The 25,325-nt window shown below is 48.5% G+C and overlaps 1 protein-coding gene across 1 annotated transcript in view; it reads right to left on the reverse strand.

Annotated features, from left to right (window-relative positions):
* Positions 1–25,325, reverse strand: part of PEBP4 (phosphatidylethanolamine binding protein 4) — a 199,402-nt gene that overhangs the window by 169,333 nt on the left and 4,744 nt on the right. Inside the window, exon 2 of the mRNA XM_021698923.1 lies at positions 23,798–23,924. Within this exon, the coding sequence (XP_021554598.1) occupies positions 23,798–23,924 (127 nt within the window). The remainder of the gene's footprint in view (positions 1–23,797; positions 23,925–25,325) is intronic.

Below are 25,325 nucleotides of genomic sequence, written 5' to 3' on the forward strand. Positions count from 1 at the left end.
ACACCCAAATAATTGGCATTTGTTTTCTTTTATTTATTGGCAGAGATCTGAGAAAGATATGTTATCTCAGAAACCTGAGAAATATACTATATATATTAAGATCTAGATCAGAGGAAAGAAGATAACCTGAGATCGGACCAGCTTGATTAATATGGATTCTAGATCCAAAGTGCTAGCTAGATCATCTGGGTGTGTGTCTGTTTGCTCAGTGTGTTCCCTGATGAGAGCTGAACTCAATGGTATCCTATACTAACTAAAATTGAGGTGATGGAAATTCCCTGATATAACATAAAGGAAAGAACCCAAATATCTAGAGAACTATAGAAATGTTGGGGTAGGCTAACACATTGGCCCCCTTGTGTATTCTCTAACTCTGTCCCGAGAACATATTTCCTTCCTGAGTATTTAGGAATACTTTGGTGAGGGGATACCAGCGCTATTTTTTTCTTTGGTTGTCTTCAGAGTTTCTCTTTACTGTTGGTTTCAACAGTTTGATCATGATACGTCTAGATGTTGCTTTGTTGTTGTTGTTGTTTTTAATCCTGATTACAGCTGAGCTTCTTGGATCTATTAGTTTTGAAAAATTCTTGGCCATCATCTCTTCAAACATTTCTTCTGCTCTGCTCTTTCTGTATTTTATTTCTGGGACTCCAACTATATGTAGGTTAAACCATTTTCTATTCTGCCACAATTCTCGGATGCTCTCTTGTGTCCCTTACCCTTCTTCTCTCTCTTTATGTGTGTTTAGATAATTTCTATCTATCTATCTTCAAGTTCATGGATTCTTTCACCAGTTATGTCCAATTTGTTGATGAAGCTCATCCTAAGTTCCATTTCAGAAACCTGTCTAGTTTTCCTTGATAGAGGTTCTGCCTTTTTTTGTGAGATTGCCCCAGAGGGCATGAGACCTAGCCCTGAGCCCCAACCTAGGGCACGAGCCCTGCTCCCCATGGGCAGATTTCCTCATGCCAGTCTGCTTGCCTGAGCCCCCAGTTACTGCCTATTGAGTGCTCCCTCTGCCCTGGGCAGGTCTGACGTGTGGTGTAAGACAGCTGCCTTAGATTTGCTGGTAATGTAGTTGGGGAGATAAGACATGTTTGCAAGACATCACATCCTGCCATAGAGTGAGATTAATGCTCTCAGAATGCAGAGTGATGCGGGAGCCCAGAGGAGGACTATGTGTAATTCTGGGGGAAAAAGATAGGAGTTGAGTTTTAGAAAACCACAGTCATAGTCCAAGTGTGGTATAATGAAGGTCTGAATTAGTGTGAAGCACAGGTCAGAGCTAACACCCATTAACAGAAATTTGCCCCTGCTTACCTATCAATTCATATCCCATGGTTTAATTACCTGATGGCTGCAGCATCAGTGGGGACGTTATCTGGGTTCCATCCTGCTTGCTGGAGTACCTTCAGTCTAAGCGGAGTCTCCCCTGATCTCCTTCCATCATCCAAACGATCAGTTTCTTTCCACCCTTCCCGCCATGGGCTTCCTGGGGCTGACTCAGGTGCACTCCTACACTAACTTCCCTGACATTTTGTCCAGTGAGATTTTTCTAGCTCTAGATACCTAAGAACAGGACCACATCACCCATTTCATTTCTCATCCCTGCACCTGTCCTTGGCCTCTCTATTCTTGTTCAGGCTGAAGCTCAGAAATTAATAAGACTCTCCCAACCTACTGTGTTCATTGGTAGAACCAGCATTTCACAGAAGTTAGAAAACGACAATTTATGATGGGGCAGTATTTCAGAAGCGTGAAATGCCTCAACCATCTTGCCATCAGATATATGAAGCCCCCAAATCCACAATTAGTGTCTCTTTTGTTTAGCACAGTAGCTCTAAACTTAAATTGATGCATAGTATATGATGATTCTTTCTCTTTTTTTCTCTACATACATACATATGTATACATATATATATACATACACATATATATGTATACAGTTTCATGTATATGTAAAATTATATATATGTATATAGGGAGATCTGTATAGATAGATATAAATATATACATAGCTAAATCAAATATCCCAATGTACTAAATATATTAGTATATATTTATATATAAGTACACATATTAAATATACTAAAGCTTAATGTAGACACTGATATAGGAAGGAAATGATTTAAGAAAGACTTAAGGGCACCTGGGTGGCTCAGTCGGTTAAGTGTCTGCCTCCGGCTCAGGTCATGGTCCCGGAGTCCTGGGATCGAGTCCTGCATTGGGCTCCCTGCTCAGCAGGGAGTCTGCTTCTCCCTCTGACCCTCCCCCATCTTGTGCTCCCTCTCTCACTCTCTCTCTCAAATAAATAGATAAAATCCTTAAAAAAAGACTTCAGAAAAGTATGGGAAAAACTTAAAATTGAGTAAATTCCATATTTGTTCTGCTAATTGAAAAAATATAGCTTTTCCCCCCTCTTCCTCCACCTCTTTCTTCCCTTTTCTTTCTCCTTCTTCTTTTAATTTAAGACTGTTCAGTCTCTTAGCATGCAAAGTCCCTTGGGGCAGATAACATTTTAAGCTGCTATCAGTCACCACACTGGGATGTGTTGAGAAGAACAGACATAGATGGAAATAGGAGTGGGGGCGGGGGTGGGGGCAGAAAAGGAAGAGGATGCTGCCATGTTCAAGGGGGAAAGGACACGGTATGTGGAGGGTCGAGGTACCAAAGACAAGCTGTCTATGCCATAATTTTAGCCAGGTGTATCTTGTCCACTTAACTCTCAAGAATTAGCTCTCTAGTTTTACTACACATAAAAATATCCCAAGTATTTTGTTTTTCTTATTCAAACCTTCCAACAACCCTATGAGATGGTGTTATTAATCTTGTTCTATAGTTGAGAAGACTGTGGCTTGGAGAGGTAGACTTTCAGATCTACTTCTATCTCCAGCCTAGACCTCTGCCTTGAACATCAAACTCATATATAAACACTCTCAACACTTCTCCCTGGATGTCTGATAACACCACACTCAGCATGTCCAGATCCTGAGCTCTTGCACACACCCCGCTGAGTCTTTGCCATCTGCTATGGACTAAATGTTTGTATTCCCCACCCCATTCATATGTTGAAGCCCTAACCCCTAATGTGATAGTATTTAGAGATGGGGCCTGCAGAAGTTAATACAGTTTAGATAAGGTCATGAGGGTGGGGACCTCATGATGTTATTAACGCCCTTATAAGAGACCCCAGGGAGCTCTCTCTCTATGTCTCTCTCTTCCACACGAAGACATGGAGAAAAGGCAGCTGTCTGTAAGGGAAGAGAGCTCTCACCAGAAACTGACTTGGCTAGCACCTTGATCCTGCATTTCTGATTTCCAGAACTGCAAGAATAAACTTCCGTTAAGTCACCCAGTCTATGGCATTTTGTTATGGCCGCCTGAGCAGAAAATGATAACTCTATCCTCCCAGCCATCAAATTGTTCAATGTATTATGAAAGGTCTCAAACAAAGTGCTCTAACCTTTGGTTTAGAGTAACTTTTGAAAGATGACCATGGATGCTTTTGCCCAAAGGAATGAGGTGTTTCCCTCATGCTCTGCCGTCCCAGGAGGAAGCTAGATTTGGCCCCTGGGATGTCTTTCTCTTCTGCCGTTACTAGGTCTTTCTCAAGGGTCTGGTATATATGAGACTCCGCTCATCAGAGAAAATTTGTGGTTGAAATATGCCAGCCAGAATGGAGGGCAGGACAGGCTAGGAAGCTCTGTGGGGTAATGAAGAGGTGAATTTGGAGGGGCTGGGTCCTGGAAGCTCCCTTACTACCCAGAGAGGAGGAGCTCAGGAAGGCAAAGAGGGACGGGCCTCACCATGGAAACTAGACTAGACAGGGAAACTGAACCCAAATCTCCCTTTGCTCGTCCCGACTGTGGATGTTTCCAAGGAAATGTGGCTTGATGAATTAAAATCCATTGTTTTGGACAAGCAGTGTAGCGTGGTGGTTAATACCCGGCCATCAGAGCCAGATTGCTTGGGTTTGAGGGCTAGATCTGAAGCTTGCTAGCTGGGGCAAGCTACACACCTCTTTCCTCATCTGGAAAATGGGGGTAATAATAGCACTGACTACATAGCATTGTTGTGCAGATGAAAGGTTGACAGGACATAAAGAACTGAAGACAGCGCCTGACACATACAGTGAGCTTTTATCACACCCTGCTCTCTGGAGGTGGAAAAGATGCCCTGAGCAAGCTGGACCCAGACCCAGGGAGCCAAGGGCTTCTGGGCATTTGGCCATCATTCCCCTTTCCTTGTTGTTCCCCAACCTGAGGCTGTTCTGGGAGCCCTGGCCCTGGGATGGCAGGGAGAATGGGGAGCCTGTTTCTCTGTCTCAGCAGCCTGACGTGCTTACAGGAGGCAGCTGGGCCTTCCAAATCATTCATTCTGAAAAGCTAGAGCATGGGCAAGGAAGTGGTAAAATATATATATATATATATATATATATATATATATATATATGTTTGTTAGCTTTCCATTCTGGAAGGCTTTGTATGCAGCCTGCAGGTCAGGGTGCTGAGCTCCTGGCACCTGCGACTCACCCTGTTACTATGGTGTCTGCTGAGCAGCCTCTGGGAAAAGCAGCTCTGGTCCTGGTTCCTTTTTCCCTCGCAGGGCTGGGGATGGAGGGAGGAGGGGTGTCAGGCATCTCATCTACCTGGTATTATTAGAAGGGGATTAAAATATTGCAGAAAAATGGCAGAATCATGTGTGTACCGCTCTTAATTTTTCAAAGAGCTTTCATGGGTTTTCTGTTTCTTGAACCATCTAACAACCCTGGGAGAGCAGGGATGCCACATGAGGAATCCATAACGTGAAGAGGTTAGCCTTCTCACCTGTGGTTACCACGCGAGTAGCAACAGGAGGAGCAGGGCACGGGAAAGCAGGAGACCCGGCTTCAAGTTTGGGCTCTATCACCACCTGCCTGTGTGACCTTGGACAAGATCCTTCACTTCTCTGCTTTGGCTTCCTCATCTGCAGATGGAGGGTCATGATCCTAACTGAGACAAGGCTGAGGGATCTGAAACATATAACAGGCTCTCTAACTGTGAGGGCCCATAGAAATGACTGATCTGGAGGTCACTTCCCCCACGGCCCAGTGTCCAGCATGCAGCTGAGCACTGGGTAGGAGGGAAGATGAGAACTGACATTTAGTGAGTACCTACTGTGGAGAAAGCTCTCTGCACCCAGACTGGTTGCTTTAGGAACATTTTCCCCTTTAAGCCTCTCTGTGTGGATATTGTTATCCACGTTCGCGATGAGGGAAGTGAGGCTAAGAGGCTGAGAAACCTGCTGGTAAGATACAGAACTGGAATCTGAACACAAATCTGTCTTTCTAAACCTCCACAGCCTGGTCAACGACTCTTCCATGGTGCTTTTCTGATCCCCACGTCTGAAAACTACACACAAAGGCCTCTTATACATCACAGGGCTCATGGGCTAAAATGCAGGCACTTGACTCACATCCTCATTTTGAGCCTATCTACTCTTAGTTTAGAAATAATTCTGACATACTTGATTATCAGCTTTCCCATATTACCACAGATCAGAAGGCACATGCGGCTACTAATCATCTTTAACAGTAGCAAAAAATGACAGATGACAGGAGGAAAATAAATTTTTAAAATAATTTTAACAGTGTTGTGCGGTTATGCAGAAGCAAATAACCCTACAAATTTCTTTGATCCCTCAGATATCACTTGCAAGTGATCTAAAAAATAATAAAAAAAATTCAGCCTTCCCTATGAGAAGAAAAGGCAACGTGTATTCCCAAGGCAGACCTAGCTCCAGAAAAAGAATCTCCACACTGGGTGTGGCAGTTGGACCTCCAGCAGCTAGCTCTGACTCTGGTTCCCCAAGATCCCTTTACCCCTTTCTGAGCCCCTGTCCTGGGCACTGTCCCACCTTTCCAGCCAGGGCAGAGCACAGACACAGACCAAGGTGTCTATCCTCGGCACCACTGTGAAACAAGAGATGCACCCCATATTCACTGAAGACCCCAAGACAGCAAAAGACAAGCCGACGAAGAGAACCACATGAAACCAGGTACAAAATAGCCATTTGCTCATCATTTGCATACTCGATAAGCGTTGATCTGGCCCCTGTCACATGGCAGTACAGTCCCAGGGCGAGGGCTGTCATCTGTGAAGTTGACCAACTGCAGGGAGTGTGTCATGTCAGACTGCAGCTGGTGACCCCTGGAAAAGGCATGTGTCCCCTTGTGGTCCAGCCTGCCTGCATGCAGCTGAACTCATCCACAATACCACCCACCTGCTCTCTACACTGTCCACCATGACTGCAGCATAGTGAGAGATACGTATTTGGTCTTTGTCTTCAGTTCCTGGCACCCAGCTCTGAGGAGTCTTGGTACCTCCAGAGTGTTGTGTGTCTCTTGTATGCTAACGGGATGACTGGTGGTTGGGGACCCCTAGGTAGCGTTAAGATGGGGCTGGTTCCAGAAAGACCAAGGCATGAGTAGAGGGTTGGAACTTTCAGCCCCACCCCGAGACCTTCAGCGGGGCTGGAGATTGAGTTAATCACCAGTGGCCAATGATTTAATTATTTACGCCTTTGTAAATGAAACCTCTGTGAAAACCCCCAATTGATGGGTCCGGACAGCGTCCCCGTTGGTGAGTATGTCAAGGTGCTGACAGGGTGGTGCTCCCAGAAAGGGAAGGGCAGCTCCACACAACCTCCCTCATGACTTGCCCTGGGCATCTCTTCCATTTGGCTGTTCCTTAAGTTGTATCCTTTATTATAAACTGATAATTTTAAGTAAACTTTTCCTGAGTTCTGTGAGCTGTCCTAGCAAATTAGGAAACCTGAAAGTGGGGGTCTGGTGGGGACTCCTGATTATTTAGCCAAGTCAGAGAGAAGTGTGGGTACTCTGAGCACCCAATACTTGTGACTGGTGTCTGAAGTGGGGGATGGTCTTTGAGACCAAGCCCTTCGCTGGTGGAGTCTGGTACTAAGTCTAGGGAGTTAGTGTGAGGACTAAATTGAAATGCATGGCTCCACGTTGGCAGACGGAGAGCTGGAGAACTGGTTGTTGGTGTGGAAAAAACCCACACATTTGGTGTTAGAGGTACTGTGGGAGAAAACCCTGCGGAGTGACTGAGGCAGCCACCAGAGTTCCGATTCCCTGTCCTAGATGATTGATAACTGGGGGCTAGGCGCCCCCTGCTCACAGGCGCCTGGCCTTAGCCGTGTAGAAGTGTGCTGACAGGCCCTTGCTAGAAGGCTCTCAACAGCTCCTGCCGCCACAGAGAAGAAATGCCCGTGCATAGCAAGGGCACTCTCCATGACAGGTGTTCGCAACCATGACATGGAGTCATTTAACAGAGGTTAAATTATATTCATTAGACTGTTGAGGAAGGCAGGGTCATATGTAACCAATTTTAGAAAGACTGCCATACAAAACATGATTAAAATAAGAAGTCTGAGTACATAAAGGAGCAAGGTGTGATCGTCCAGAAGACGAGCTTAGAAAGAACAGCTCCCTCTCACGGGTGCTCTTATTGTTTGCCATTTTTATCAAAAACCTACTTCCTGACTCCAAGCCCTACATCCTTCCTTAATAGACCATCACAGGTTCCCTGTCCCCCCTACCCGATAACCTCACGGCAGGAGGCCGTGTCCCCCATGCACTTGTCACCCGGGTGAGGATGGCCCCATGCTGCTTTGTTTAGGGTCTGATGTCTTACTAGCTTCTCCCCAGGCTACAGCCTCTCTCCACACAGCCTGCGTGCCCTGGACACCCAACACTGTCACTAGCCCCAAGCCCCGGTGAGTGCCAAGCGCAGGCCTCTGTTCAGATCCTGCCTCTGTAGAAAGGGGACAGAGAATCATGCTGACTTCCCTAGGGTAAGAAACAGCTTCTGCCTGGGAAGCGTTAGGGTTCCAATGTTCCCAGAGCCTTGTGGGTTCTGCTTCATAAAGGGGAAAGAGAGTTTGTTAAAGGCCGGCCCCAATACCCCTGCTGGAGGGAAGCTGTATGTGACATAAAGTTTTCCCCGTAGAAGACGGGGATCCGAACTCAGGGACCCTGGCTTCCACTGGGTAGCACTGGGTTGGCACGTGCTGTGGTTGGAGCAGAGGTGGGCATCGAACCCTGAACTTTGCTTGTTACACTGCACAGACCTTATAAATAGGGGTTTTGCAGCCTGATGAGCCTGAACGCAACACCAGGGTAGCAGGTCAGACAAATCCAGGATGGCAGTGATATTTCAGGCACAAACCCCAGGGACTTGGACTTCATTTCCCTCTGATGGTCCCTTGTGCTCCCATAGCTAAAGTGGGGAGAATCACCCCCAGAAGCTCTGAACTGTTAAGAACAGGACTCATTTACCTGCTGTCTGAGAGGCAGCCATGATTTTGTAATTAAATGCACAAATTTGAGAACCAAACAGCTGGGCTTCAAATCCTGGCCTCATCACCCACCAACTGTGTGACTCTGGGCAAGTTGCTTAACCTATCCGTGCCTCAGTTTACTTATCTGTAAAACAGGGATAATAATGGTTGTGAAGAGTAAATGGGTTAATATTTCTAAAGTGCTGCAAACAGTGGCTGGCACACGCCAGTGGATGCGAAATAAAACAAAATGATCCGGCAGAGACAGGGGATTGAAAAGATGGGGCATTTTCAATAAATATCACCGAGGCTCACATACGTGGATTCTCCCTCATGGCTGACTCCTGGCCTCAAAGGCAGCGGCTCCTGAATGGGGCTGTAGGGGAGGGAGTGCACGAAGGGTTAAACCCCCAAGTGAACAGAAAAACAAGTTCCATCTGGTCCCTGGGACAAAGCGACAGCCTGCAAAGCCCCCAGCCCGGGCTCCTGCTCAAAGGACACATTGCTTTTTAAAATTCCAACTTGTGGCTGCCTCGATCTATAAATCAACCAGTTCTCCACACCCTAGAGCTCGGAACAGGATTCACAAATGGCAGCGAGACATTCATTCCGAGAATAGGCATATGAAAGTGACTTTGCACTCAGGGTACCCAGCCTCTCAGCTTCCTGAAAGGCCCTGGGGCTAGTGCTTCATCCCTGTCTCCCCTCCAGTGCAGGAATTGCTCTCCAGGAGGCAAAAAGAAGGAAGGCAAGATGGTAAGTGGTCAAGACTCACGCCAGGATTGGGATTTTAGTTAAAGGCTCCACTTAGGGCTAATGTCCCTGGGACTCGGTCGCATCCCCATCTTTATCCTTGACACAAAAAGGAAAAGAAAGCCACTTGCCCTACCTCCCCACACCATTGCTGGGACCCTATCTTTAGATACCAGGCTGGGAGTGGGGCAACGCCGATTCACAAGAACTACTGAATACTCCACAGAGGCACTGAGGAACCCTATGCAGGGAAGCAGTGGGATTTTCGCTGGCTCCCCAGCCCCTGTGCACACAGGGCGGCTTGTGCCCCAGCATCCCCTGCAGGACACCTGGAAGGGAAGAGGGAGCCCGAGTGAAACCCAGGACCCTCCCTGGGGACCTTTGCCTGAGGCAGGGCCCCCCCATTTTTACCACCCCCCTGGCCACATGCCCACACTGGGATAATGCTGAATCCAGCCCTAGCACTAACCCTGCAGAGCAGGGAAGTAATTCACAAAAAGTTGGGCAATTCAAAGTTACGGTTTCCACAGCAACCAGCACTCAGACCATTTGGGTAGCTGAATCTTTTCCTCTTAGCATTCACTCTTTTTCTCCCCAAATAGCATTTTTTCTTATTATTAAAGTAATACATGTTCATTGGAGAACATATGGAAATTACAGACAAGTGTAAAGGAGAAAATAAAAATCACCCTTAATCCCACCACTAGAGGTGATCCAATGTCAACATTTTGATGTATTCTCCATTCGTCTAGGTTTTTTTTTTTCATGCATAAAAAGATATAATTTTTGAAAATTGAGATTGTAGTGAAATTACTGTTTTATTATTTGGTTTTTTTCCACTTAAAAATATATTGTATGACTTCCCAATAGCTTTAAATAGTCTTTGAGAACATGATTTTCAATGGCTAGCTGGTACATTTTCATATGGATAGAACATATTCTATTTAACCAATCTATTGTTGAACATTTATGTGGTTTTCCTTTTTCCTTTTGCTATTTTAAATAATACTACAATGAACAGCCTTTTACATAAATCTGTGTGTATGTATCTGATTAAGTAATCAGATTAGAATAAATTCATAGAACTAAAATTACTGTCCAAACACAATGACCATGCTAATGATTTTAATACACATTATCAAATCACCCTCCGGAAAGGTTGAAGCAATTTGTACTTCTACCTGTAATGTATACTCTTCTAAAAAAAAAAAAAAACCAAAAAAACCCAAAAAACCACCACCAACAAAAACCCCAAACTGCAAATTTGGTTGATTTTAAATGAAGTCTGTACCACTTATAAAAATCACATTTCCTTTCATTGAAGCATTTCCCCCCACCCTATTTTTAATGAAATTTCCTATTTCTATAATCACCTACTGCATCCTTTGCCCTCTATTTCTATGGGGTATTCATCTTTTCCTTATTGATTTGTAAGAGCTCCTTATGCATAAAGATAATAATCCTTTGCCATATTTGTGGCACATATGTTCTCTCAGTTTGTCATTGGATTTTTATTTTGTTTACAGCATTTTTAAAGTGTAGAAGTTTCAAATATTGTTGTAACTCACATCCATCCTTCTTTTCCTTTATGATTTTATCCTTTGATTTTTATGCTTAGATAGACCTTCTCTACCCTGAGATCAGAGAAATATTCACCTATATGTGGCTTTTCCAGTTATTTTATGGCTGTGTGGTTTGGCTTTTACATCGACAGCTCTAGCTCTGCTGGATTTCACCTAGAGGTGGGCTCTGAATTTGCTCGTCCAACCATCCTAAGGCTGGAGTCGGGTCAGAGACCGTTGCCAGGGAGATGCAGGAATTGACCTGTCTGCCGCTCCTGCCTTCCAGGAGCGCTCAGCCTGGCAGGCAGCTTTCCACGGGGCCCTGGGTCTTTGCTAGTGAATGGAAGAAATGAATAGCTGCTCTGTGATTACACACTGGAAAAGGTGCACCTCACGTGGCTCTGTTTCCCATCTGAGATGGGGGAAGTGCGGGACGGGGAATGCCAGATGTATGGAGAGCTGGTGAGCAGCTCCAGTCTTAGCACGTTAAAAACCATGGGATTAGATTCCAAACCTGAAATTAACCATCACTTTATTTGCAAGATGAAGAGCTAGAGGCAGTTCTGCCGGCATTGGGTATCCTCGAATACCAAGTTCTCTTGATGAGGCACTGAGGGAAGGAGGAGCCGGGGACTTCAGCTCCCCAGAGATGTGGGCAGTCTCTTTTGTCCAGCCTCCCAAGGGCTTGAGAGTCAGTAAGTACCAGGTGGGATGGTGGCCTCTGAGCTCAGGGTGGTTAGCTCCGGCCAGCATCCGGGAAGAGGCTGCTGCAGCCTGCCCCCTCTGTCCAGCCGCAGGCGATTTCTGCCTTCTGTCGTCCCTATTTCAATCCAGCCCCCAAAACTTTTTACTGAGGGTCTTTGCTCAGTTTTCAAAGTCAGCTCTGCATGTACTAACCAGCCAAGGGGTTTGTTCATTCATCCCACAGGTTTACTGAGTGTCCACTATCTGCAGAGCCTTCTGTCCAGCCTTGTAGATCTATTGCTTTTCAACCAGCCACAAAATATTTCCCTTTTATCTCCACCCTCCATTTTTTCTCCTTAAACCCTTAAAAAAAAAAAGCCCTACAACCCCGTATCTTGAATCCCACGTCCTCCAGCCATCACCCTGCCTCGGCCCTCATGTTGCAGGCTGTACTAGTCAACCTGGGTGTCGGAGAAGATCATAACCACCACCATTTACTGAACGCTCCCTGTGTCAGCACTGAAGGCTATAAATATATGATCTCTCATAATCGTTGTCCAATAACTTTAATTCAACAAATATTAAGTGCCTACCATGTGACAGAGACTCTTCTGGTATATGGGATACACCAGTGAATAAACCAAAGATTCCTGCCCTCATGAAGCTTACATCCTAGCTGTGGGGTGGGGCTGGGAGTAGATAAAACAAATGAACAAACAAGATAAATGAAGAAATTATATGTAGGTTAGAAGATATAAATATGATAGAAAGAAGTGGGGAGGAATTAGGGGGCACAGGAGTACCAGGGCTGGGAGATGGGAAGGCCTCCTTGAGAAGATGACCTTGAAGCAGAGATTTGAAGGAGGTGAGGATGTGCGCCACGGAGATAGGAGGGGAAAGGGCCTAAGGCATGCCTGGTGTGGTCAAGAAACAATAAGGAGGCCAGGTGAACAAGGCAAAAAAATGGTTGGAACTGAGGTCAGAGGGGTGAAGTGGGCCAGGTTCTAGGCTCTGTAAGCCATTGTGAGCATTGTGGCTCTTACCCAGGTGAAATGGGGGAGAAATGGAATGATTTTGAGCAGAGGGGTAAACTCATGTGACCTGCAGATTTCAAGGCTCATCCTGGCTGCTGTATTGAGAATACGCTGGGGGTTTGGGGCAGACACGGTGTCTGGGGGACAAGTTAGGTGGTTATTGTAATAACCCAGGTAGAGAGGGTGGTGGCCCTGGCCAGGGTGTTAATGGTGGAAGAGAGGAGAAGTGGTCAGCTTCTGGATATATTCTGGAAGCAAAGCCAAGAGGGTTTCCTGGTAGAGTGGATGTATAATGGGAAAGCAAGAGCAGTTATTGATGACTCCAAGATGTCTGGGCAACACAGCTGGAAGGCTGGGGTTGTTCTTTGCTGAGATGGCAAAGACAGCAGATGGAGCAGGCTTGGGGGGGGGGGTGGGGTTGGACATGTTGCATTTGAGGGGCCTGTGAGATACCCCAGTGGCCATGTGACTAGGATATCATAGAGAAGACATTTAAAGTCATGACCTTGAATGAGACCACAAGGGAGGAAGTGTAGAAAAAGATGAGAAGACCAAACCCTGAGGCCTGGCATATCCTACACCAAGAGGTTGGGGAGAGGAGCAGCATGCCGCAAAGCAGACTGAGAAGTGAAGAACCACAAAGGGTGAAGGCAAATCCAGAGAGTGTGGGGTCAGCGGTATCTAGGAGGAGGAAGTGACCCACTGGGTCAAATGCTGCTGGGGAGACCAGAAGGATTAGGATTGAGAAATGGCCACTGGGTCTTACCCAGAAATGGATTTTATACCTATTTTAAGGTGAGAAAAAGGAATCTTAGTGAGAAGATCCAAGGTCACAAAGTTATGAGCAACAGAGCTAAGACAGACAAGGTCTGTGCAACGCCCAGCCTGGCTGCTTCTCATACTAACTCCTCAGGGTCCGAGTGCTCTCTAAACCAAGGGATTAGCTCTGATACCCAGCAGTTCTCATTCCCGCTGGACTGTCCATCCTCAGGAAGCTGAATAGTCTCTGCAGGTCAGGGAAAACCAGGGATGAGCAGAAGACCACCAGCGCAACTGTAACAATCCTTTTAATGCCAGGTGGAATGTAAGGGGATTCTCAAAGCAAGCGGGTCTGCTTGGCCCCGCTTTCCTTCCAACTGTGTATTTCATCCACCTAATTAGGGCCTGGCCCCTGAGGGCATTTCCAGTTAGTGGCCCCTGATTTAAGGAATTCCAGTCCAAGGATATTTGCATTTGAGTAGAAGGGCATTTCCACAAGCAACCGGCAAAGGGAGAGATGGGGCAAGGGGTGCAGAGCCGTGCACACCCAACCCAAATCCAGGACCCTCCTTTTCTCCATTACTGGGTAGGTCTCCACTGTCTGCCGGCCCTGGGCAATGCCTTCCTGGCTGGTATGCAGGCTCGCCTTGCCTGGGGCAGGATGACAGTCACCTATCTCCCTCTGGTGTTCGCTCTTGCAATTGCAGCCCCAAGAGACAGCAGGAGAGTGTCTTCGCAGATCCAGGGCCTGGAGAGCCACGCCTAGGAGCTAGGCCCGGCCCTCTTCCCTTCTTGTCCTCTCTAGGCCTTGTTTGCCCCTGCCCAGGGCAGCTCTAGCACTCTAGGCCATGGGGATGGGCCCTCTGCACTCCCAATGGCAATGGAAAGAACTCGGACATGGAAATTAGAATGTCTGATGGCTTACCCTGGTTCTCCCTTGGTTTAGCAGTACAGACCTAGAGATGGGGAAGAAACCAAGGGTCTCTGATTTGTGCACACCCCTGCACACCCCCATGTCCCACCCCTTATCTCTCCCTTTGCTAAGTTATTTGATATTGTGAGGCCCATTTGTAAAGGGTGGCGATGGGAAACAGCTCAGGTCATTTGGGGCACACGGCAGGTTGCCTTCTACTCTCAGGGGATGAGCCCATACAGACCTGGGTTCAAATCCTGACTCTGTCACTCATGAGCTCAGGAATCTTTCTGTGCCTCAGTTTTCTGGACTGAAAAATGAAGGTAATCATACCTCATGGGGCACTTAGCACAGAGCCTGACCGTGTGGAAAACAGTCAGTAAATGTGGCCAGGTAATAAATGCTTGGGGACGATAGGGATGCAGGGGGTGCAGGAAAGAAAAGCACAGTACAGGAGCCTGGGATTGGAGCCCAGGCTTCATCACTCCACTTAACACATCTGTGCATTAGGGCAAGCTAACGCCCGCAGGCCATGAGAAGGCCCAAATAGGGTGTGAGGCAACAAGTAGATGGGTGCTGGGCTCTGAGGCTGAGCATCTGCCTTCTCTGGCCATCCCTGGGCCAAGGATCCTTAGTGTAAGCAGAGACAGCTGCCTGGCCCACCTCTCAGGACTGACGGGAGATAAGAACTGTCATGGCTAGGGAAAGTGCTTTGAAAACTGGAACGCTTATGCTCTCATTACCAAGAGATAACCTCCCCGCTCCCTTGCCAGCATCTTGCACTTAGCTCCATATCACAGCACAGATCTCACTGCACAAAAACTGCCTATTTTGCGCTGTTTCCAAGCATACAAAGGGCTCTGTCCTTAGGGAGTTTACATTCTAGTTGGAGAGACAGACAAGAAACCAAATGGTGGCAACGCCCAAGTTGACAGCAGGTGCAGGAGTGAGTGGATCCTGCCCACTGCAAAGTCTCAGCAGAAACCTCCAGTTGAGGGGAGCACAATTCCCCAAAAGGGAAGTTAAGCCACAGGATGACTGGCCACTGGCTTGGGCCAAGATGGGCAGTGTGACCACACCCTTGTGCAGTGAAGAAGGTGCTGACACTGGAGTCAGGAGGCCCAGCTGGTAGTCTATGCTATTAATCCAAAAAAGCTATATAAGTGTTAGGATTCCAACCACGACATTCTAGAAAAGGCAAAAACTATGTAGAGAGCAGAAAGATCAGTAGTTGCCAGGGTTGGGGGATGAGTAGGCGGAGCACAGAGGATTTTTAGAACAGTGGAACTACTCTGTCTGATACTATAATGATGAATACATGTCATATACATCTGTCCAAACTTATACAATGTACCACACCAAGAGGAAACCCTCCTGTAAACTATGCACTGAGGGTGATAACAATGTGTCAGTGTGGGTTCATCAATTGTAACACATATACCATTCTGGAGGAGGATGTTAATAGTGTGGGCGGCTTGTGTGTGGGTCAAGGGGCATATAGGAAATCTGTATTTTCCACTCAATTTTTCTGTGAACCTAAAACTTCTCTAAAAAATAAAGTCTATTAAAACCTAAATAGATAATTTCCCATGAGCCGCTCTTTCCTCATCTGTAACACGTGGCCTCTGCCTGGCCCACGTAGCCGCGGTGAGGGCCAGGTGGGCTCTAACACAGAACAGGATGCTGGCTGGCATCGAGGGTGCACAGGTAAGAGAGTGAGATACCTCAGAGTCCATGGGACTGCTGCTCCACCCAGCAGAGGATCTTCCATCTCCTTCTCTCCTCCACCCCCACCCCCAGACTGCAAGTGTTAACAAATAACATCATCACTCATTCAAACAGCCTCAAAACCCTTCTCTGAACTGCTCTTCAGGCCACCGTCTTTTCTCTCCAGTGAGAACATGCAACAAGCCACTGTACATTCAAAATTTGAGTATTCGTCTCTCCAAATGGCTGCTACAAGGACCGGGCAGCTATTTTAAAATCCAAGAAGCCTCTGCTTACACCCCCAACGGTCGGCTCTGAACAGATCCCACACACGCGAAGTGCCCCACACAGACACTTGCTGAATGACCTTTGTTTTAAAACCAGGATGCAAACCCAGTGAACTCTCCTTTCAGATCCTACATGCCCCCTCTGAGGAGCGGCCCACACAGTTGTTTTTTTTTTTTTTTTTCAAAGAAACATTATTTGATCTGAAAAACATCTGGAACCCGTTTCCCCACACTTGACTGGAAGCTTTCAGCCGACATCAGATGCCCAATCACTGAGCAAACACCCCGTTTGCCTGAGCTTGCAGGAGCACCACTGTAGACGGGGGACAGGCGGCTTGATTAAAAAGCCCCGGGAAGGTCAGGCTCGGGTCTGACCAGAGGTTTTGCAAACCCTGGAGCACTGAATGTAACGACAGGAAAGGTGGTGCGGGGGAGAACGACGACTGGAAATAAAGATCAAGGCCAAGAAGCTTCCTAATGAAGCCGCCCAGGAGCAAAACATCAGCCGCACAAGCACTTCCGAGTTCAGTCTTTTTACAATGACAACCACGCACGTTCTTACCTTCACCAGATGCTGCTGTTGGCAGGCAGGACCAGGGTTTGCGTTCGCTTGTGTCCCCAGCTCGCACGACAGTGACTGGTGGAGGGGCAGACAGGAGGCCTCCGCCAGGATCGGCCCCAGCCGGCGGACCCAGGAACAGCCCCCCGGGTCCAGTGTGGACACGAGGGGCCGCGCCTGACCCCTTGGCCGTGAGCATCTCTGCTGCACTCATTGTTGCCGCAAGTAATCGGCCGTAAGGCAACTTCACCGTAAAAGATGAAAAGTAACTGGCTGACAGTTTGGTTTCACTGGTGCATTTTATCCTATATAATCTTAGCCCTTGTAGCCGTCTATACAGTGACTCAGAGTTTTCAACCCACATTTGTCCTAGAACTTTGGAAAGTCCAAAGTGGACATGGGACCAGAGGCCATAAACAAACAGCAGTGTAGAAGGCTGTCATCACGCCATACAAAGCTCAGCTAGAGGTGCGCATCCTTGTATTTGGAAACCGATACCTCTCTCAATGGAGGAGGAAATTTTAGTGAAAAGAGAAAAAGTGTGAGGCTGAAAAAGGAGACAAATCAACAAGAAAAGAAAATGTATGATAGCATGAATGAAAGACTTTGAAGACAAGTACCTAGGTACAATCCACAAAATCAATGATATGTGTAGAGTTGCCATGAATCTACACTATGCATTTTTAATATGTTCAAGTATTTTATATTTCACAATAAAGTCTTTTTAATTTTGTTATTCATTCTTCATGTTTCAATATGTCATTTTAAACGAATGTCCCTCTTTTATTTTTCATGATTTTAGTTTTTGCAGCAAAATTGCCTTATAGCCAATTAGCTGTGCAGCAAAGCTGTGCATCTTTGGCGGCAAAGATGCTTAGGCATGAAACTACCTGGAACCCCATCCGTATTCAAGTAACCAGGATGGAGTCAAGAGGCAAAATTATGTAGCTGAGAGACAGTGGGCTGGAGGGGATCTAAGACTGATTCTCCTACTCCCCAGCTTTGGCAAGTGTGACCTATTGAGAATACGCTGGGGGTTTGGGGCAGACACGGTGTCCGGGGGACAAGTTAGGTGGTTATTGTAATAACCCAGGTAGAGAGGGTGGTGGCCCTGGCCAGGGTGTTAATGGTGGAAGAGAGGAGAAGTGGTCAGCTTCTGGATATATTCTGGAAGCAAAGCCAAGAGGGTTTCCTGGTAGACTGGATGTATAATGGGAAAGCAAGAGGGCCCTTTATCTGCAACTATGGGGATATTCCCAACTCTGCCCAGCTCCCAACATTGTTAGGAGGATCGTGTGAAATCCTACCTGAGAAGTTTCTCTGCAACTTCACGTCACTGACAGCAAGGGTTAGAAACGATGATAAGCATTGCTCTCTCACTGGGCCCCATTGTGGCCAGAGGCCTCACCACAGCCGATGGCCGAGACACCTGGGTGATTTTAGCAGGCTTTGGCCAGGGACAAAGGACAAAGGGACATCTGAGCAGGTCCTCCTCCATCCACACATCCTCCACTGGGCACTGGGTGCTCTCCTCACCTGCCTTTCCAGGCCTGGCTCTGCCTGTCAGCACTCCTCCCTGCCTCTGAGCTCAAACTCACCCAGGCCTCCCAGAGGCTCCAGAAGCCCAAATCCTTCTGCGCCTTGTACTCTTCAGACTCCAGGCCTGTCTCTTACAATGACAACTGACAGCATTTACTAAGCTTGTGTCACAGGTTAGGCCCTGGGTGAGGGTTGCCGGTCATGAATTCCCTCTACCACTTGGGGCACAGCTGAACCCCCACCCTGTCCTGGATTTACCATCTGCTCCCAGCCCCCTGTTCTGGAACTCTTCTCTCCATCCTTAAGAGCAGTGCCAGGGAATTTGCCAAATCTGATGGCTCTCCCCAACCTGGCCCTGCTGCTGATCCCCGCGCCCCCCGCCGCACCGAGTCTGAGCCTGGCGGCCACCCCCTTCCATTCCTGCCTCTCTGGCCCCGAACCTTCCTGACCTCTGTCTGGAATGCCCACAAAGTGCACTTTCTCACATCCACACCCAAATCCCTTCCAGCCTCCAGATAGCATCTCATCCCTGTGTGAGGGGCTCTGCTGCCTGCGCTCCAGCTCACGGGTCCGGCAGCCTGGAAGACCCCTCACCCGTCCTGGGGCGGCCACCTCCAGTGAGCACACCTGCCTCTCCCGCCTCTTCCTACTCACCCCCATGCCCAGTCCTGGGGCCTCGGAAGCTTCTTCTGCGGTTCCCACCCGTGACCTCTGAGGAACTTGGAAATCTCCTGCCCTTTGTTTGACCTCTGCCACCCCCGTGGTTCTTCTTCTCAGATGCGAACTTCTCCAATGGGCCCATTCTCTCCAATTTCTGCTGCATGGGGCATTGCCCTCAGCACTGGCTCTTTCCCGCCAGCATTTCAATAGCTCAGGTGCGTCTTGTCTCCCTGCACACTTCTGGTGTGGGCGGCCAGCTGCAGAGTCGCTGCCACCGGCCTTTGTCCCTGTAGATCTAGTTCTCTTGTGTCCCTTGCTGGAAGCCATAATAATGGGACGGTGCCCTATCACCCTTGCCATCCTGATAATTATCAACCACACGCCCCTTCACTCTCCAGAGCACCTTGTTTTGGAGGACAAGTTAGATGCTCAGTTTCACCCGTACTCCCCTGCCTGACCGTCACAGAAACCCAAGAGTCACAGCAACCCTCCCTCCGCCACTATCCCCGTTCCTCCCCAGTCACCATGTATGCGTGCTCCTCCCCTGCCCCTTCTTACCCCGGATGAGAGAATCTGCCCCGTCCTTCCGGGGCTGCTCTAACCAGCCTTACTCTGGGTGTCAGGAGCCCTGTGTCCCGCCTCCACTAATCATTTTGTGACCACAGGGGCCCCGGTTTTTCTGCTCTGTGTGTAAAGAGAAGGATGGGAGGCGGGCTAGTTAGCTCTGAGGTCTCTTTGAGCACGGGGAGTCTGAGATGCCACCACCTGTGTCCCGACTTCTGTCCCTGCTCTGAGCCCTGGAGGGCAAGAAGGTGGCCCCAGGAGGCAGCAACACAAATGCTGCGAGCCCAGGGTGGTGTGGGTCTATGTCCGCTTTCTGGGACATAAAAAGTCACCTGCTTTCTGGGAAGGAGAAAGGAGCCGAGCCTGCCTGGAAACCTAAGGGACAGCGGGACTCCTTGTTCCTTTTCTCTAATGCAATGCACATTCCCCACTTAAAGGCAATTTCTTCACTTCAAAAGGATTCCAGCTGGTGAAATTCAAGGTGAAGAATGAGCCTCAGTCAAGAAGCTTCTCAGGGTCCTTTCAGTTTGCATTGTCTTCAGAGGGATGCATTTTAAGACGTTTGCCTCTTAATATTTGTCAAAGCACCCGGAGAGAAAGCTTCTTTGTATTTCGACACCTCTCAGCTCTCAGGGCTGTTGGCACAGGAACCATCCACATTTCCCTGCACAACTTTGCCTTTTGGGAAACCCGCTGGACTCGTCTCCTGGCTTTCCCCTCCCCAGCCGTCAGCCCCCACCCACCTTGGGTGGAGGAGAGACTAGGGCTGGCTTAGGGTCCCCCAGGCTCACCTGGACACCCAGCGGCTTAAAAGGCAAACTGTGGAACTCACACATCTCACGTTTACACTCCAGGAGGTGTCCTTCCACCTGCTATTCATTCATTCTCTACTCACTCACCTGGTCATGGGGTCTGCAATGCTGGTAAGGGGCTGTGGTGGCGGGGGGGGGGGGGTGTCTTACTTTCCTAGAGCTTATACACTGGCCAAGGCTCTGGGAGATAGAAATAAGCAACCACAATACAAGCCAGAGGAAGTAAACCCTAAATCTTGTGGGTAGGGGATATTTAAAAAGCTCAGAGAAAGAAGAGACCAGCCAGGCATGAGGAGAGGGCTAAGAGGGAGGCAGTCAGGGAAGGCTTCTTAGAAGAAGAGGCATTTTGGTGCAGGCAGGGTGTCCCAGAATGCAGGGTCCAGATATGGGCAGTGGCCTGAGCAAAGGTGTGCAGGCAGGAAGACCTCTGGTAGGCACGGAAGCACTGTCCCAGGCCCACTGCACCCCTCCTTCCAGGGCCTCGGGGCTTGCTTGGTGATGGTGGGGGGCTCCCAAGGCATGCCCCAGCAGCACCTGCTGCTTTGGTAGCATTGCTTTAATCACCTTTGAAACAAGGCACTTTCCTCACATAGCCAATTCTTACCTGCTTGCCCTTTCTTACCAGGCCCTGGGCCCAGAGGAAATGCTTTCGATCCTCTTCTCTGTCACTGAGGGCTCCCCCTGCCTGCACTTTTGAGGGACCTTATTCCCAGGATAGCATCCGCTTTTCCAGTTGCTCTTTCTCTGGAGGTGTTTGCTCCCTCTACCCCTTCAGGGAAGCTCTACCCATCTTCTCATTTCCCATTGTCCCCGGCCTGTCTCCCCCTCTTCATCACTACCCTCTGTAGCAACCACTGCTTTCTGTCCCAGGAAAGCTTCATTCAGCAAGCCCTCCCCAACGGTACCAGCACCCTGATGTCTCCCCTGAGAGCCATTGCCAGTGGTCTGGTGGTCAAGCCTTTGGAGTTGGGCAGACCTGGATCTGCCACTTTCCAGTTCTGCACTTGCTCTGATTAATTCCTTCTACAGGAACTTCTCTTGTTTTTCTGACCCGATATCTTTTCCCTCTTCTGATAACTAGCACCTTGATTCTCCTTTGGAGGAACCATCCTTTTCTGCTCTCAGCCTTTGTAGATTTAATGGGGCTACCCAGGATCATTAGTTCAAGGATAGGCATGTGATCTAAGCAGGACAAATCCTGGGATTTTTAATGGTTGAAAAGCCTCAAATCTATTCCCACTGGGATTGATAAACTAGTAACACAAATCTGAAACTGATGGGGTTATCTTTGCTACCACAAGGAAAGAGTCTATTTACACATAAAACCAGCTTAGAAAAAAGTAGAGAAAAAGGGAAAAATAGATTTCTGGTGATGTTGTTTGGGCACCTGGATCCAACCATGCCTGAAGCCATCCCTGGAGTTTTCAGTTTGTGACCGAACAATTTCTTCCCTCTTTGGCATAAGCCAGTTGGAGCTGGCTTTTGTCACTTGCTAGTAACAGTCTCAACTAAAGAAATACTTCAATTGCAGACTTGATGAAAATTTTAAATGAAATGACACATGAATAATATCCAGCATAAAGTGGGTACCACTCGATTGTTTTTTTTTTTTTTTTTTTCGGGAACTCTAACTGAATCTGCCTTGTCAAGCATCAGTTAAGTTTCCAAAAAATGTCAGGTTCTATAGTAGTAGAATATTACTTTTTCTTCCTCTGTTTCCATCACTTTGACCAATTTTTTCTTTGTGAAATCTCTACCCTCCTTGGCTTTCTTAACACAGCTCTGTGTCCCTCATAAGTCTCCGGGTTTTCTCCCCCATCCCGCCTCTGGACTGAGACAGGGTGGGAAGTTTCATGACCTGGTGGGGGTGACGTCTTCTCTGCATTCCATGCCCACATCCCGCGACAATCCATGTGGACCAAGCTGAATCAAATGTAGACTTCCCAAGCTTGCTTCAAACCAAGTACACCAGGTACTCAGAAAAGTCTACACTGCCATCTAATGGACACCTGCTATAATATCATGCAGAGTTTGAGAATCCCTCCAGGGACAGTCGCTGGGCTATGAAAGTATTTTGGTTCCACCTCATTACTCCTTCAGTGGCAGAGCCAGGGACAAGTGCATTAATGGTGAAGTCGAGCATCTTGTCGCAGGAGCAGCATTATACTCTCCCTAAAGGACTGGGCTCCTGCCCTGCTTCTGCAGCCCTCCATGTCCTGTTCCAAGTGTTAGAATCTTACTTAGTGGCCTATGTCTCCTCGGCTTCTCCCACATGTCCACCGCTGTGACCCAGGCCACGGGTCTCCAGGGAGGAGGGCTGACAGGTGCATGTGTGCACGTGCGTGTGCATGCATGGTCATGTGCGTGAGGCTTGGCAGGGTTGAGGGAGAGGAGACCCAGAAGGCCTCCTCATTGCTTGCTTAGCCTTCCAGAGGAAAGGATGCTTGTCACGGTGGCAAAGACAATAGCCAGTCAAAGCTTCATGTTCCCAATCCCATAAATTGTGGGACACATCGCAGTCTATTGGTTCCGTGATAGTGAAAACAGTTCTGGAAATAGAGAAAAATCTACCCTCTACCTCGGAGGAACCTGCGATCCCCACCCCAGCACTTGCTATTTTGTTGTGTTTGTCCTGGCCGCCATCAGGCCTGATCAACAGCAGCACTGAGAGTCCCCAGGCCGGACAGACAGAGAGAAAGAGCCGGCAGGACCGGAAGGCTATGCGCGTGGTGTGCATGCGGTCACGTCCTGACCGTGGCCCTTCCATCTCCACCCATCTGTGGCCTGGTTCCTGGACACATCGTGGTCCTTGTACGTAGGTTGCCCCGGGCACCTCCTAGTAAAACACGGCAGACGAAGCGAGAGCCGCCCTCCACCGCCGACACCCTGGGGGCTCAGTGTGGCCCAGGGGTCAAGGAAGAAAGGAACAGCGAGGAGAACACTGGAGCAGCACCTCCAGGACCTGGCCTGGCCGCTGGAGGGAGCAGCCACAGTCCCACTTGCTCCTCGCATGGCCCTTCCCCAGGCTACCACATCCCCAGACTAAGGGAAGCTTCCAGAACAAGGTAGTACTAGTCATTTCCCAGTAGAAAGAATACTTCTTCCAATTCCTAAAAATGCTTCAATCTTCTATTTCAGACAAGCGTGAGCAAACTCTTAGGTGGGTTTCATATTGCAATGATGGAGTCAAGATGCCCTTCTCTGCTTGCTTAGCCTACGTGAGAAGCACTGTGCATGACAAACTAGCTCCTCCGCATTCAGAAGATCATTCGGAAAGCCCAGCCACCTTGCACCTTGAAAAGGACTCCCTCTCTCCTCCTTTTCTCTGCCGACTCCAAAGCACACACCAGCTGGTCTCCACATACACTGAGGAGCCAGGCTCCTCCGCGAGCAGGCAAAGGCCCCAGCAGAGCAGCCCCAGAGTCCTGCTAAAGCTCCCAGTCTGCAGCGCCCCCCCCCCTACTTCCTCCAAGGCCATGGGGCTGCTCTCAGGGGGGCACATTGCCTGTGGCATCCGTGGTCTACCCAACGCAGATGGCTCTGCACAAGGCTTCAAGTCACCCAGATGAGCACGCTCAGAGAGAAACCAAGCTCTCCTCCTCCACACCAGGCTTGCTCACTTACCTCCAAGGCCCCAGGGAACTTGACTATGGGCTCAGCCCAGTGGGTGATCTTTTGTCTGTAGTTGTTGCAGTCAGGAACAAACATGCAGCCAATGTTCCCCAGCTCTGGGTAGAAAACTTCAAGGCCCCTATGGAGAGAGGGAGATGGTCAGCCCATGTCAGTTCTAGGGGAGCCTGGAGGGCTCACTCGCTTCAGTCTAGCACCATTGAGAATGTGGAATCAAGTGGGATTGAATCCTAGGCCTGCTACGAACTAGTTGTGGTCACTTAACTAGTGTGATCAGTGTGGTTTAAGAGTTACTTGACCTCTTGGTGCCTCAGTTTGTTCACCTGTAAAATGGGGACACTGAGAGTACCTACTTACAGCGTTGGCGTGAGGAGTAAAGTAGGCTATCAATGTTTACAACAGAGCCAGCGTGTCATCAGTGGTCAGAAGGTGTTAACTGTCATCTGTATTTACTTCTCAGAAAGAACGTACATCCTTAGGCAAACCTGATCAGTGTCTTTAAAGTAGGATTGGGTTTATAAGAACAAAATTTACACATTGCTTTCCAGGAATGTTCTCTTTACATGAAGAAAGGTTTAGCAGGTGAGCACAGCCTTCTTCACGGGTACAGGCAGTCGTCAACCCTAAACAATCCAGATCCTCTCCATGTCTGCAATCCTCACTGGTAGTTCCATAAGCCACATCTTTGGGTCAAGCCTTGCCCAATAACCTAGGCTCTCGACATACCATTCCCTGCACTTTCAAAATGCAAATGTCTCCTAGGAGGTAAACTATCTGGTCACTAAGACAGTAGTTATGAATCCATTTGTCTGCTTTTTCCCTGCAAAGAGCTGAACAGCACAAATGCTCTGAGAATCCGGTTCACTGGGAGGGCTGTTCCCAAAACTCCACCAGGGTTAGCCTTAAGGGCTCACCTGTAACCAGAACTCAGGGATGTAAACCAGGCTGTCAAATAGATATTTAAAAAAAACAAAATCTTTGTGCCAACTGTTTTTTTTTTTTTAATTTGCTCTTCCTCTCTGTCCCACTGTCATTTCTTTATCACCTAGACCCAGGGTCTCTGTAGGGTGCATTTGGTTAAGATGATTCACTGACAGAGAAGGGGTGGGTGCTCAGCCTTCGCCAAAAAGCCCAGCGTGGCTGAGCAGCTCCACGGCCTGCCAGTGGTCACCCAGAGCTGGCCACGATTCCCTTGCTGCAGGTGATGCCGGGAGGAGACCCAGTGGGGAGATAATGAGGGAAGAGCTCTTGGGGGGGTGCTCCCAAGTTCTGCATCTGGGAGGAAGGTAAGGACAGCCTCCTGGTGGGGTGTCCCACCTTCCCCTCCCACCCCACCCTTCCAGTGGCTCCTGAGGCCCCACCTTGAGGGCTGGCAGCCGGAGCCTGCGACACCCGCAGATGCAGGACAGCTTCTGTGGGCCAGCACCCCCGGTGAGCCTCGGGCCAGTTAGCTCAACTTCCGGTTTGCTCAGCTCACTTGTTTCCTATACCTCTTGGTGAGGTTATAGTAATTCCTTTTGGA

The sequence above is a fragment of the Neomonachus schauinslandi genome, chromosome 2 (assembly GCF_002201575.2).
Source record: "Neomonachus schauinslandi chromosome 2, ASM220157v2, whole genome shotgun sequence".
NCBI classification, from domain to species: domain Eukaryota; kingdom Metazoa; phylum Chordata; class Mammalia; order Carnivora; family Phocidae; genus Neomonachus; species Neomonachus schauinslandi.